Source organism: Phaseolus vulgaris, chromosome 7 (genome assembly GCF_000499845.2).
Source record: "Phaseolus vulgaris cultivar G19833 chromosome 7, P. vulgaris v2.0, whole genome shotgun sequence".
Lineage (NCBI taxonomy): Eukaryota > Viridiplantae > Streptophyta > Magnoliopsida > Fabales > Fabaceae > Phaseolus > Phaseolus vulgaris.
In genome coordinates, this window is record NC_023753.2 from 10,631,654 (window position 1) to 10,645,111 (window position 13,458).

General features: G+C 34.7%; 1 protein-coding gene across 1 annotated transcript; it reads left to right on the top strand.

Annotated features, from left to right (window-relative positions):
* The first annotated feature begins 217 nt into the window (after window positions 1-217).
* LOC137829033 (NEP1-interacting protein-like 1) lies at window positions 218-658 on the top strand. The gene has a single exon (XM_068635830.1). It carries the CDS (start codon window positions 218-220, stop codon window positions 656-658), a length of 441 nt encoding a protein of 146 aa, XP_068491931.1.
* The last annotated feature ends 12,800 nt before the right edge of the window (window positions 659-13,458 follow it).

A 13,458-nucleotide genomic window follows, 5' to 3' on the forward strand; every position in this document is an offset into this window, starting at 1 on the left:
TTCATGTGCTGTCACAAATTCTGCAATTTGTTTATGTCTTATTTGAAGTGTTTCTTTGAAGTTTATTATGATCATTTATGTAAAAACTAAAGCAAGATAGCTTATAGAATCATGGTTTGTGAAATTGTTCAAATTATTTGGTCTACTTGTTTCTTAATTAACTCGCATTCGATCATCCAAATTCTCATCTTGGTTCATCTTCTTCTCAGTAACAGCAATGGAAATGCAGTGGTCAATTGTAGATGATGGTTGTATCATTGATTTGATGGATTTGGGTCACCGCACCAACACCAACAATGACATCAATGCTGAATTTTTAAGATCAACAGAAGATGGTGGTGTTTATATCTTTGATTCCATGAACTTGGATCACAACAACAACATGTTGAACAATGGCAGTAGAACTTTAAGATCAACCCAAGATGGTGTTTTCATCTTTGATTCCATGCAAAACAACCACAATTATGTTCAAAATCTTGAAAGGTTCAAAATTGAAGAAAAAACAGAAGAGTCTTGTTGCATCTGTCTTGGGGAATTTTCAATTGGATCAAGAGCGATTCGCATGCCGCAACCATGTTCTCATATCTTTCATCAACATTGCATCACAAAATGGCTCAACATAAGTCACACATGTCCTTTATGCCGCAGGAATATCTAGCTACACCATTTTTCAATCTATAATCTTTGTGCTTAGGTTTTTGAATGTTCATTACCAATCACTTTGTCAATTGTAATATCCCATTGTTCTTTAATGATAATAAAGATTTGAGTTGTAATATTAAGTATGCTTAAACTTGATTCTCTTATTATTTGAGTTTTTCATTTAAAGATTTTCTTTTATAACATTTCCTAAATGTGTCATCCATACACTTTTTAATACATTCTGAAAAACATTCTTTTGAAAAAATAAAGAAGAGTTTCAAAAGGAAAATGTAAACCCTAAACCCTAAGAAATTAAGATATATAATAAATCAAATATATTTGGTAACGATGCCTATGTCAAAATTTAGATTAACGATTGTATCAACACCTAAAAGAAGTTTATGTTTATCAATAATTAACAGTACTATTTTTAAAGTACAATCTTTTCGTAGAAAATTCAGATCTATAAGGAAAATTATGTATAATTTGTTTTTATCACTAGGATATTACTGTGGAGCATTCGCAATTCTTTTTTAAAACTCAAGAAACTTGTAAAAACAATTGAACACTATTCCATTTGCGTATAAATTATTATTTAACTAATTATTATATTATGGAAAAAAAATATTAAAACCAACAATTAAATACCAATTTCTATCAAACATGTAGCAAATAATGTTCATATATTTTCAGTAATTAATGTAAACCTTGGAACAGATCAAGAATAGAATATTTGCGCTGAGATAGGAAAGCATCTATGCTTTCAAAAAGATTCAAAATTTGTAGAATGGAAATATAGGTATTTGTACCAATGGAACAAATAAAAACCATATATTGTTTTGTAGATTTTCTTGAGAAGTTATAACCGTAAGTATATATGATTTAGTGGAAGAAAATTATAAAACTGAAAATACAATTTTATGACTGTATTTATAATGAGTAAAATGAATCTACAAAACAGTCATAAATAAAGTTAATATAGCTAAATTAAACAACTAATTTCCTAATCGTAAATAACTAATATTTATATTTCTAAAAGTTAGTATGGTATGTTGGACTGAAGTTAATGGTATGTTGGATGGTGTGTACAACATAACAGTGAAAAGTGAGTTTTATTATTTTAAATATTATAAATGAAATATAATCTCACTTCTTTAAATAATTTTAGTTGCAACGTCGCATTCACAGAGCTCTCTTATAGTAGCACTCTCATTTTTCTGCAGTCAGAGTGTTTGACAGAGCAATTCCATGATTTGAAAGTGTGTGGGAGAGTTTGGGAGAAGATTTGTTGTATTTGATATTCCTTAGTGCAAAGATTATTTTCTTTTGGTAGGCAAATTCTCAATGCACCTCCATACTTTGTTTAATTTCAACAAACCTCTTCTGAGTATGGTACAAAATGTGATGTCTTCTTCTTCATTCATTTTTAAGTGGTGGTGGTTAGCAGTGAACGTTGGTGATTGAGGTAAGTTTTGTGGCATTTTTATTAATGGTGGTTGTGTTTTCCTTTGCTTTTATTTCTTTTTTTTAAAGTCACAAAAGAAAAATCAATGAGGTGCAAAAATGGAGTACAAAACTGAAAAAAAAAAAAAATTTCATACTAGGGAACGTCGAATACAACGAATCTTCTTGTTAACCCTTCCACACACGCTCAAATGATGTAACTACAATAAAAAGTTGCGACTGAAAAAAAAAGTGTTATGATTGAAAGAGATGTACTCGCTTCTCGTGGACCAATAAAGACCAAAACAAAAGGTTAAAAAAAATACAATGATTAAAATAAACTTACTCTAATGTTATCAAAATATTTTATTTTAAAATCCATTTTCAATTTTTATAGTTCTCTTCATATCACATAATCTTCTTAGTGGATAGTATAAAAGATTTTCAAGATTTTACGTTTTCATCCAAAAGTTGTAAAGGTATATATCTCATTTACAAGATTTTAACTTCCATTTTAGGTCCACAGTAGATTTTATACTGATTACATAAAATAAATTACTATATATTTTATTAATTATAAATTATTACTATTATTATTAAATCTTATTTAATTAGAATATTAAAGCTTGATTTAAGTTTACTAGTGTTACTTGTATTTTTATTATAAAAAAATAATATCAATTGCTGTAAGGAAATAAATAGGTACAAAACAATAAAAAAATGCAAATAATAATAATATTTTTCTAAAAAAATTGAAAAAGTGACCGATCAAATTGTCAACCCGTTAGCCCATCATATAACGGGACAAATCACCAATTTTAACCTGTATAATCTGGAGGCAAATTCTACATGCACCTTCATACTCTTTTTTTTTAATTTCAACAATACCATTCTAGATATGATGGAGAGTCTGGTGTCTTCTTCTTCATTTTCAAATAATGGTGATTATTTGTGGTGGTTGGTAATGAACGTTGGTAACTGGATAAGTTGTGGTATTTTTATTAGTGGTAGTTGTGTTTTCGTTTGATTTTTTTTAAATTTTTTTAAAAGTTACAAAACAAAAAAAAAAGCATATTGAGTCATTTATATAAATTTGTATGAGTTCAAAATCAAACAAAATTCCTCTGCGACTTCTTAGAAAGAGAGATTGGAGTTTATAAAGAACATTTCTTCAAGATTGGGCTAATGTGGTTTTGGGCTTAATCTCACTAGATTGGATTTCGGCCTTTACGTTCTGCACCCACAAATTAATTCCTTCATACCCTAAATATTAGCCCGGTGGGGATCCCTTCACAAGTTCATATCCATCATATGTCAGTTGCATTCTGCACTCCCATATTTTAAAGTTGCATCCCATAAAATTTAAAATTTCAATTTTATCCTTTCAAATATAAATTATGCATCATGAACATTCAATTTTGGAACGTGTAATCTGGGAATCTTTCGGATTATACATTTTGAAACACTAAACATTAAATTTAAGTACGACAGAACATATAATCTAAAATTATATTTTTTATTTTGAATTATATATTTTAGAATATATATTTCTATTAGAATTATATATTATGAAATACTTCTAGAAGGTAAATTCAAGAATACTATTTTATTTTATAAATATGAATTAGGGGTCATTTCATTAAACCTATGGGAGTGCTGTCATATTATAATAACTAAGTCCCGCTGTTGACACACAAAATTATTATTTAAACTTCCAAACCAAAGTGATAAGAGAAAAAAAAAAACTTTTGATATCTAGTAAAAAATGCCAAAAAGGATATTGATGAGTAACACAATAGTACTAAGACTTCAATAAGCATTAGTGTGAACCAAAAAGGATAAAAGGAAAACGCTTATTTGACATTGGCGGGAAAATAACTTTCTCTATATAACTTTTTCTAACTTCATGATTTTTCTTCCATTAATACCTTAGTACAAAAGACAATGAAATGTAAATGTATTGAGTGAATATAACAAATAAAATTAGGGCTCTTGTTCATAATTGGGCACTTCAATAAGGATTGTTCAAAAACCCATACTCAGGTGTTCACATAATTAAATGAGGGTAACTAATAATTCCATACATTTTTCTTCCATTAACACCTTAGTGCATAACTCAATGAAATGCAAATGTATTGAGTGAATATAACACTATAAGAAAATCATTAAATAGAAACTAATTTCAAAGACAATAAATAATTAGTTACTATATTGACTAAATTAGAAATTATTTTAGAGACTAAAAATTATTAGTATCTAAAGTAGCTTCTAAATTTATAAACTATTTTTTAAATTGATATATCTAGTTAGTTAATTAGTATCAAATTAACTACCAAAATTTTAACCACCAATTTTAAAATTTAAAATAGTTGACAACTAAAACTTTAGATACGAATTTAGAAACTATTTGATATTAATATTTTTTTAAAATAGTTTCTAATTTTATTAATATAATAACTAATTATTTTATATCTAAAATTAATTTTTATGTAATAATATAACAACTCAAAATTAAAAAATTGTCAGTAATTATATACATTAATTAAGAACTAAAATTGCTCATAAATCCATACAGATATCCACAAAATTAAGGAGTAATTTCTTAGTGCATGAGTTAAAGTTCAAAACGGGTTTAAACCCACAAACCTTTAATTTAATATTATTTATGCCAAATCAGTGTCACCTATGAGTACTCAGGATAAAATGAACGAGGAATATGGATATGCATGTGTTGTAGTAATGGTTGGTGATTTATAAGATTCGATGTGGAATACAATATACGATAAAGGACACGTGGCAGACAGAAAAGAAGACATGTAAGGCAGTTGAAGGTAGATAAGGAAGGGACCGGCCATTAATTTAACACAGGTAAGCTACTACAACAACACTTGGCCCAATCACCTTCTTCCATCTGCCAACTTCATCTTCTTCAAACTCAACTCATCTAATCTTTCCTATGCCTTATGCTCCATCACTAAATCTGGTCAAAGCTATTATAACAAAATCTGCTAGCAAATAAATTATTACATAATTTTAACTATAACTCAAACTCATCACATCCGCTTATAAAATATCTTTAAACACTTTCTCTCGTCAAGATTATCAACTTATACGTTGAGTAGTAGGTGGTTTAATAAGTTCAAAAAATCAATACTCAAAATAATAATTCGGATACTGAAAAACTTTAAACTTAACTTAACTTCGTAACATTTAAGAAATATCGTAATCTCAACTTAACAAGAAAACCAGACCATTTAGATAGTCAAAGGTAATAAAAGAAGATAGTTATGAAAAGCATTTAGGATAGTCAAAGGTGATGAAAGAAGATAGTTATGAAAGGCACGAGCAGTCTTAGTTGTATCTTGAAAAAGTTATCAGAGTCACAGTTTTTTCTCAGCAAGTACTATGGCCAGCAAGAATGCCTCGCTAGCACTGAGTTGGCCATATCTGCATCTACTTCCATCCTCATGACCCTATTTAAGACCTCCATCTTCTTCACCTTTAACCTTCACCCATTACTCACTCATCAAACTCTACAAATTCTAACCACAACAACACTTCAAACACACTCCCAAAATGTCTGCCATTTTTCTCTCCAAGTTTCTGCTCCTTCTCATCCTTCTTCTGAATCCCCCTGCCAACACCACAAGAGGGTGTTCCACATTCCTTCAGGTGGCTGCTGCACGACCCTTGGAACATAATGGCCCTAAATACATTAACCTGAAGGCTGAGAAAGGGAATGGAAGAAGTGCTTTCAAAGGAGGGAGTGTGGAAGCTTGTTTGCCAAAAGGGTTTCGAAGATCTTCTGCTCCAAGCAGATATATCAATTATCAGCCTCTTGGATCGACATGTTCTTCAGGGAAGGTGGTGAATGGTCCTCGAGCTTGAACAGTATGAACATGTCATTGATCAGTGATGAACTCGGTGAAATGTCATCAAATCATGCATATATACTTAAAACCATACATACACATGCATAATAGTGATGCATAAAGGATATATAGTGAGATATGTATAATGTAACCTATCTACTTGAAAAATGAAGCAATATGTTATGAATACTTTCTTCTATGCTCTTTGTTTTTTATCCATGAATACACCGTCATTAAGTCTATTTCTAATCCTCAAACAATTATATATAATCAATATTTTGTGAAAAGTTATTTTTCATTATTAACATGTTAATTATCTCCAATATCTTTTGAAAAAAAATATTAGACTTGCTTTTATTATTAATAAAATTTAACAACTTTCTAGTCTTTATAAAACAAAATCGTTTGATTTTCATCTATGGAAAATTAAAATTTGTGAGTGACCATTAGTCAGTAAATGTTACCATGCGACATTAATATTTAGGTATCTAAAATTGATATTGTTTGCTTATTTGAAAATGAATTTTAGAAACTAAAAACAATCATATTTTGAAGGGATTAAAATTAGAAAAAAATATTTTATAAAAAATAAAAATTCAATTATTTTATAAGGTTAAGTAATAGTTTCAACTTTTTGAAAAATGAAAAACTGTAATTGCTAAAATCAAAATGTGTTAATTTTATAGAGACTAAAATGTCAGACAAGAGTTTTTACACGTTTTTTCTTTTAAAGGTTTACTCTATACGATTAGGATTTTTATTTAAGTATTTGTCCGTCGTTAAAGTAAGTATTATTTTTTCTTCCTCCACTCAATAAATTTAACCTTGCATCAGTGCGAAATAATTAAAATGTCCTCTATAATTTTTAAATAGGAGGAAACATGTTTAAATATATTTTGAATTTGGTATTTTGGAAAACATTTTATTTGGATTTTTAAGGATTAGACTTTCCATAACAACTTTTCTGTTTCCAATTTATTTTTTTAGAATATTTTTTTAAATGTATTATTTTTATTTTAAACTTATCTTTTTAGAAAAATATTTTAATTTTTCAATTCTATTATGCAATTTCATTTCTAGAAAAAAAAATTATTACGAATTTTCTTTTCTGGAATTTACTTTTCATTTCCAGATTTCCAATTATGGAATGAAGGACAATTCTAAAATATTTAGAAATTCATTTGGTGCATGTTATGATGATCAGACACTCCTCTTAAATGGTATGTTTGTGTCATATACACGTATCGGACAAAGACATGTATCGGTGAAGTGTTTAATTTAAAAAATATTTATTAAATTTTTCTCAATTCCAGCACGGGTCTAACACAACAGTTTTAAGAAGAAGAAATATATTAATTTTTCAAAAACTCAAACTTATTGTATAAACTTTTATTATGATTATAAAAATAAGAAACAAATCATTTTGAACCAATCATGAAAAATATTTTTCTGTTTAAAAAAATTAAAACATACTTCGTGCACATAAATCTTTATTGTCAATTTATATAATTTATAATTAAATAATATATAGGTCTGTGTCCCTGTGTCCTACATTTAAAAAAAATTATACATATCTACGTATGCGCATTATTTCAGTCTCAGTGTGTGAGTGTTTGTATAGGATGAATGTTCAAGACAAAACACTCAGAGAGGTTGAGAGGTTTCCGACGAGGGATGAGAGAGTGAGAGGTATGGGTTTTCCGGCAAGGGTGTGAGTTCTGAAGATGGCTGATATTTCGTTTTTCTTTACTAACTTTCTTTTTTTTGAGAGAGATTTATGGAAAGTGTTTCAAAGGTGGGGAAGAGTCCTGGATGTTTTCATTTCTAGAAAGCTTAATGCAAGGAATCAGAGGTTTGGTTTCGTTAGGTTCCATGGGGTGTCTGATGCGCATTCCCTGAAAAGAAAGTTGGACGCAATCTGGATTGGCACGTGGCAGTTACAGGTGAATCTACCTAAGTATGGAAGGAATGATGCCCCTAGGTTTGGAAAGAAGCGAGCGGCAGTTAATAGGGCAGTCTGGAATCTGAAGGGGCAACAAAAGCAACAACTATCCTTTGCTCAAGTCATGGCGGGTGAAGGTGGCCAGGAGGTTCTTGGTGATGCTGTTGCGGGTGGTTCAGAAAAGAATGCAAGAGTTTCACAGGAAGAGGGGTGTGATTTTCAGTTTCCAGTAGACATGGATTCTTCTTCTTGGCTGGATGGTTGTTTTATCGAGCGTCTTAGGGAGTCTCCACATTTGTAGTCGATTAAGGAAAGCTTCATACTGGGAGGTTTTAGCTTGGTTAGGGTAAGACTGCTCAGGGAGAAGTATGTATTGTTATCCTGTGACGAGGGAGACGTCCTTTAAAAGGTACTTGAGGACAACAAAGCTTGGTTTGACAGCTTGTTTTCAGAGTTGTTTCCTTGGCACGGTTCCTTTGTCGTCTCTGAAAGATTCGCATGGGTTCGTTGTAGAGGAATCCCTTTACAACTGTGGTGTAACCAATGTTTCATAAGCATTGGGTCTCTCGTTGGGGAAGTCATTGTGGTTGATGCTGCAACCGAGAAGAAGGAGTTGTTAAAGTTTGCCCGTGTTAGGTTTAAGATCCCAGATGCCTATGTTGTTAGTTTGGTGAAAGATATATGAATCAATGGAACATGGTGTAGGGTGTCATTCGAAGAAGAGGCATGTGTGTAGGCCCTGGATCCGAACTCTTTGGTAGGTGGGGAGGTGCTTGCTATGAGGTGAACACAGAAGCAAGCTCAGACGCAGGAGATGATGGGGCAAGCGGATGCGACTCAGTGAGCTTGGTGCTTGGTGCGGTCGACGAAGTAAAGTTCGGGGAAGTTGACTCGGTTCACTACAAGGAGACACAACGCGACTATGGAAAAGAACACCTTGCGCATGGGGAAGTGGGGGTTGTGGGCTCCCAAGAAGAGTCAGGTGTCGCAACAATTAAAGTTTCCATTCACGGATATTCCCCGGGGCAACATCATGGTTTTTTTGCAAGGGTGGAGAACGAAGGGCGGGATGGTGATGATTCAGAGGATTGTATGAAGGCGCAATGCGGCCTTGGTTTGGAACGTACTATGCATGAGAGTGTCGGGTTCGTTGGTTCCCAAGAAGAAGTAGTTAATGGCTCCCTTGGGTACTCACCGAGCCAATAACACGGTGTAGTCTCGGGTCAGAGGTTGGAAAATGGTGTGGAGAGGAGTGATGGGGTCGCTGGTTCCCAAGGAGTTTTAAGTGGTGAGTTAAGTCCTATAGGGTGCTCCACGTATTCCACGCACCACCAACTTGGCTTTATTGCAAGTGTGGAATGCGTAACAACCACCAACATTGAAGTGATGAATGAAAAAGAGGATAGGGCAATAGGTGTGGGGGATGGTGCTTACGTGGTGCCATCATTAATTTATGGCAAAAATGAAGTGGGTCCCAATGTTAAGAAAGTTGGACACGTGGTGGATAATGGCAACAAGCTTACGTTGGTGCAGCAGCTTCCCCCGGATGTTGGTATCGCTCCTGCTTTTGATGGGGACCACGTGGGAATGATGAATTGGGCAGGAGAACCGGGTGTGTATGGGGTTCTTTTGGAAGAGCGGGAACATTCAGGTTCAAGGGTGGATGCTGAAGTTGTTGAAGCGTTGGAACATTTAGACATGGGGGTGGTCCCGGAAAAGTATGCGGACGTGCACGATGGAAGAGTGGTATAGGAGGGTTGTCCATCGGGACTTGATAGCGCCATGGCCAACGTACAGGGCACACTCCTGTCTACTAAGGAATCTCTCTTTGGGGTTCCGTTGGTGTGGGAGGGATTGGGGTCTGGCAGTTCGTTGAAGGTAAAGGTAGGGAAGGAGGAGTACGGGGATGGATGTCCTAGGGGTAAAACAACGAAGGTGAAGAGGTTGAGTAATGTAATGGGGACTTCCTCCGGGATTAGATCTGCGACTCTAGCTCCAAGGCTGAAGGCAGGTGTTGTCAGCGGTGGGTGCGTTTCAACACATAACTTGTCCGAAGAGGGCAATTTGGTGTATGTAAGGGTTGATAAGGTCCTAATGGTCCATCAAACAGATTCTAGGACTGACTCCTTTTTCACATCTGACAGTGCAATTGAGAACTGTAATAGGATCTTCTGGGTCAAGTCTGATGAGAATGAGACGTCAAGCGTTTGGTGCGTGGGAAAAGAAGTCAGATTCTCCTTCCTAGGGGCGAAGGCACAATCTTAAACAGTTTATTGTCCTTATCAAATCAAGGTGGTGTTCATACGAGGAAGTTGAGGGGAGATAGGAGGAAGTTTGTTGATGAAGATAATTAGCTTGAATATCAGAGGTTTAGGTGGCACCATAAAAAGAAATTATTTAAGGGATCTTATCTACAAGGAACAGACGAATATGGTGTGCTTACAAGAGATGAAATGTGCTGGTGTTAGCAGGGAGAAAGTTTGTCTTCTTTGGGGTTCTAACGAAGTTGACTGGGTTGAGAACAAAGTCATTAACAGTGCTGGTGGGGTTCTTACGATGTGGAGTAGTAAGTCTTTTCAGTTGTACAGGTCGGTAAATGGAAGGAACTATTCTATGATCGAAGGTTTATGGAAGCATGGTAATGGGGTGAGTGTAACGGTTGTGAATGTTTATTGTTCTGACTCGTTACCGGAGAAGGAGGTGTGGGATGAAATTAATTATGTCAGAATGAATCAACTGTCAAAGGCTTGGTGTATCATTGGTGACTTCAATTCTATTAGACGACAAGATGAGAAGAAAAGTATGATTTCTCGATTAGCGGTCATTAGAGGTACAAACGCTTCATTTCTTTGTTTAATACCAAAAGTTGAAAATCCTCAGCGGCTCGGTGAATTTCGACCTATCTCCTTAGTTGGATGTATGTACAAAATCATTTCTAAGGCGTTATCACTACGATTGAAAAAGGTGATTAGTAAAGTTATCGACGTTAGACAGTCAACTTTTCTCGAAGGAAGGGGGTTGTTGGACAGTGTGTTGGTAGTAAATGAGGTCATTGAAGAATATAAAAGAAAGAGGAAAAGTTGTGTCTTCTTCAAAGTCGATTATGAGAAGGTGTACGACTCAGTTAGCTGGGAGTTTTTTTATTATAGCTGAGGAGGTTGGGCTTTTGCGAGTTATGGATTCGATGGATAAATGGTTGTTTAGAATCAATGACAGTTTCTGTTCTTGTGAACGGTAGTCCAACTAAGGAATTTTTGCCTAAGAAAGGTCTCTGTCAAGGTGATCCATTAGCTCCGTTTCTCTTTCTTATCGTGGCAGAAGGGCTGGCCGGAGTGTCAAGGATGGCTGAAGAAAAGAAATTGATTGATAGTGTGGAGATTGGCAGGGATAAAGTGAAGGTTAATATGTTACAGTATGCAGATGATACCTTGTTGTTTTGTGAAGCTAACACAAAGAGCATTTTTAACATTAAGGCAATCTTATAATGCTTTGAACTTTCCTCTGGGCTTAGGGTTAACTTTTTGAAAAGCAGGATTGGCTGAACGAGGGTGAGTCATTTTCTGCTTCGAAGTTTTGCAGCCATTCTTAATTGCGATACGATGGTTTCCCCTTTTGTTTACCTGGGTTTGCCTGTTGGTGGGAGCCATAAGCAGGGGGCATTTTGGAATGGAGTTGTTGAGAAAGTTCAGGCTAGGCTAAGCAAGTGGAAGGGAAAGTGCTTGTTGATGGCAGGGAGGGTTTGTTTGATCAAGTTTGTTTGATCAAGTTTGTTCTATATTCCATCCCGCTGTTTTTTATGTCGTTATTTAAAATGCCTTCTGGGTGGTTGATAAATTGGTGAGGATTCAAAGGAACTTTCTCTGGGGTTGGGGTGCTGAAGGGAGGAAGATTGCTTGGGCTTCTTGGAAAAAGGTATGTGTGCCTCGCGAATTCGGGGGACTTGGCATCGTTGAGTTAAAGCTTTTTAACTTGGCTTTGTTAGGAAAGTGGATTTGGAGGTTGGGGTCGGATAAGGGAGGTATTTGGAAGGAAATTCTCGTTTCTAAATATGGTGGGTGGAGAAGTTTGAGAAAGGATGGTAAAAGCAACAAATGTTCTTTGTGGTGGAAAAACCTGAAGAAGGTTTGGGCTTCGAAGGAGTGGGGTAGCAGTTTTGAAGAAGGGGTGAAGTGGAAAGTCGGCGATGGAAAGGATATTTCTTTCTGGGAGGACAGGTGGCTTGGTTTTGGCGCACTGAGATTGTTTTCTATTTCTTCGACCAAAACTGCTAGGGTGGCTGAGATGGGGGTTTGGTCTGAGGGCGTGTGGGTGTGGCATCTCGCTTAGCGTAGACCTTTCTTTGATTGGGAGAAGCCTTTGGCGGACGAGTTGAGCCTGGCTTTACTTGAGGTGAGGCTGGGTTCGGGAGAGGCAGATAGGTAGGTGTGGAAGGAAGGGGGTGATCAGGAGTTTTCAGTAAGTTATGGAGTTGTAAAGCGGTATCTTCAGCTTTATTTACCGCTTGGAGGGTGTTGGAAAATAAGATTGCTACTAGGGTCAATTTGGAAAGGCGTGGGGTGTCGGTTGAAAGTTCTTTATGTTGTCTGTGTGGGAGGGAGGAAGAGACTTACCGTCACTTGTTTTTCAACTGTAGTTTTGCTTGGAATGTTTGAAGTTTTTGCTTTAGATGGTTGGGAGTATCGTTCGTGTCTCACAACGATCCGTTGGCAAATTTTGCCAAATTCAGGATGAATACGTGCTCTGAATCGATTAATGACTTGTGGAGAACAATTTGGATTGGAGTGGTGGGGGAAATCTGGCTTCACAAAAACTCTATTATTTTCAAAAGTAGTGTGGCCGACGTGTCCGAAGTATGTACATTGATGCAAGTTAAGGTTTGATCTTGAATTTCTGTAAAACTTGGCTTTGCTTCGGTTCTCTTTTCCTGTTGGTGTATGGAACCTTTGGAATGTATGCGTCTGGTTGCTTGATGTAGTTTTGAGTATTTAGGGGCAACGCTTTTTACTTGTTGGTTTGGCAGGCATTGCTAGATGATTTCTGTATGTATAAGGGTTAATCCACCCCCTAAAGTGGTTCGTATTTATATATTTATTATTACTGATAAAAAAATAAAAAAAATGAGTGTTCAAATTCAAAATCATTTGAGAGAAGGAAATAATTGCCTTAAATTCAACTTTTACTTGTCTTCCGAATATTTATTTATACTTTTTCGTTGTGGGCCTTATTGGTAATGGACGTGTTTGAACCTTACCCTCTTATTAATCCGTGATTTTAGCTTTTTTAGTGACCTTAATCCATGATTAAAGATTTTAATTAGGGTTTATGTAGAGATGCGGCTGGATTTTGGTTTTTGAAGTAGGATTGACGTGACCAAGAAGTCGAGATACCAAACTATACAATAATGATTTTTATAATAATGAACATTATTTTAATTATATGATATAATTCACAATTCTAAAGACTGCATAATATTATTTAGATATATTTTAATTAAAGTGAAATGTTATCTATAGTTGTTGCTATATACTAAATTAATTAAGCATTAACGAAAATATAACT

Bases quoted from the DNA above. Each gene is read 5' to 3' on its own strand.
- LOC137829033 (XM_068635830.1), top strand. From the start codon at position 218: ATGGAAATGCAGTGGTCAATTGTAGATGATGGTTGTATCATTGATTTG.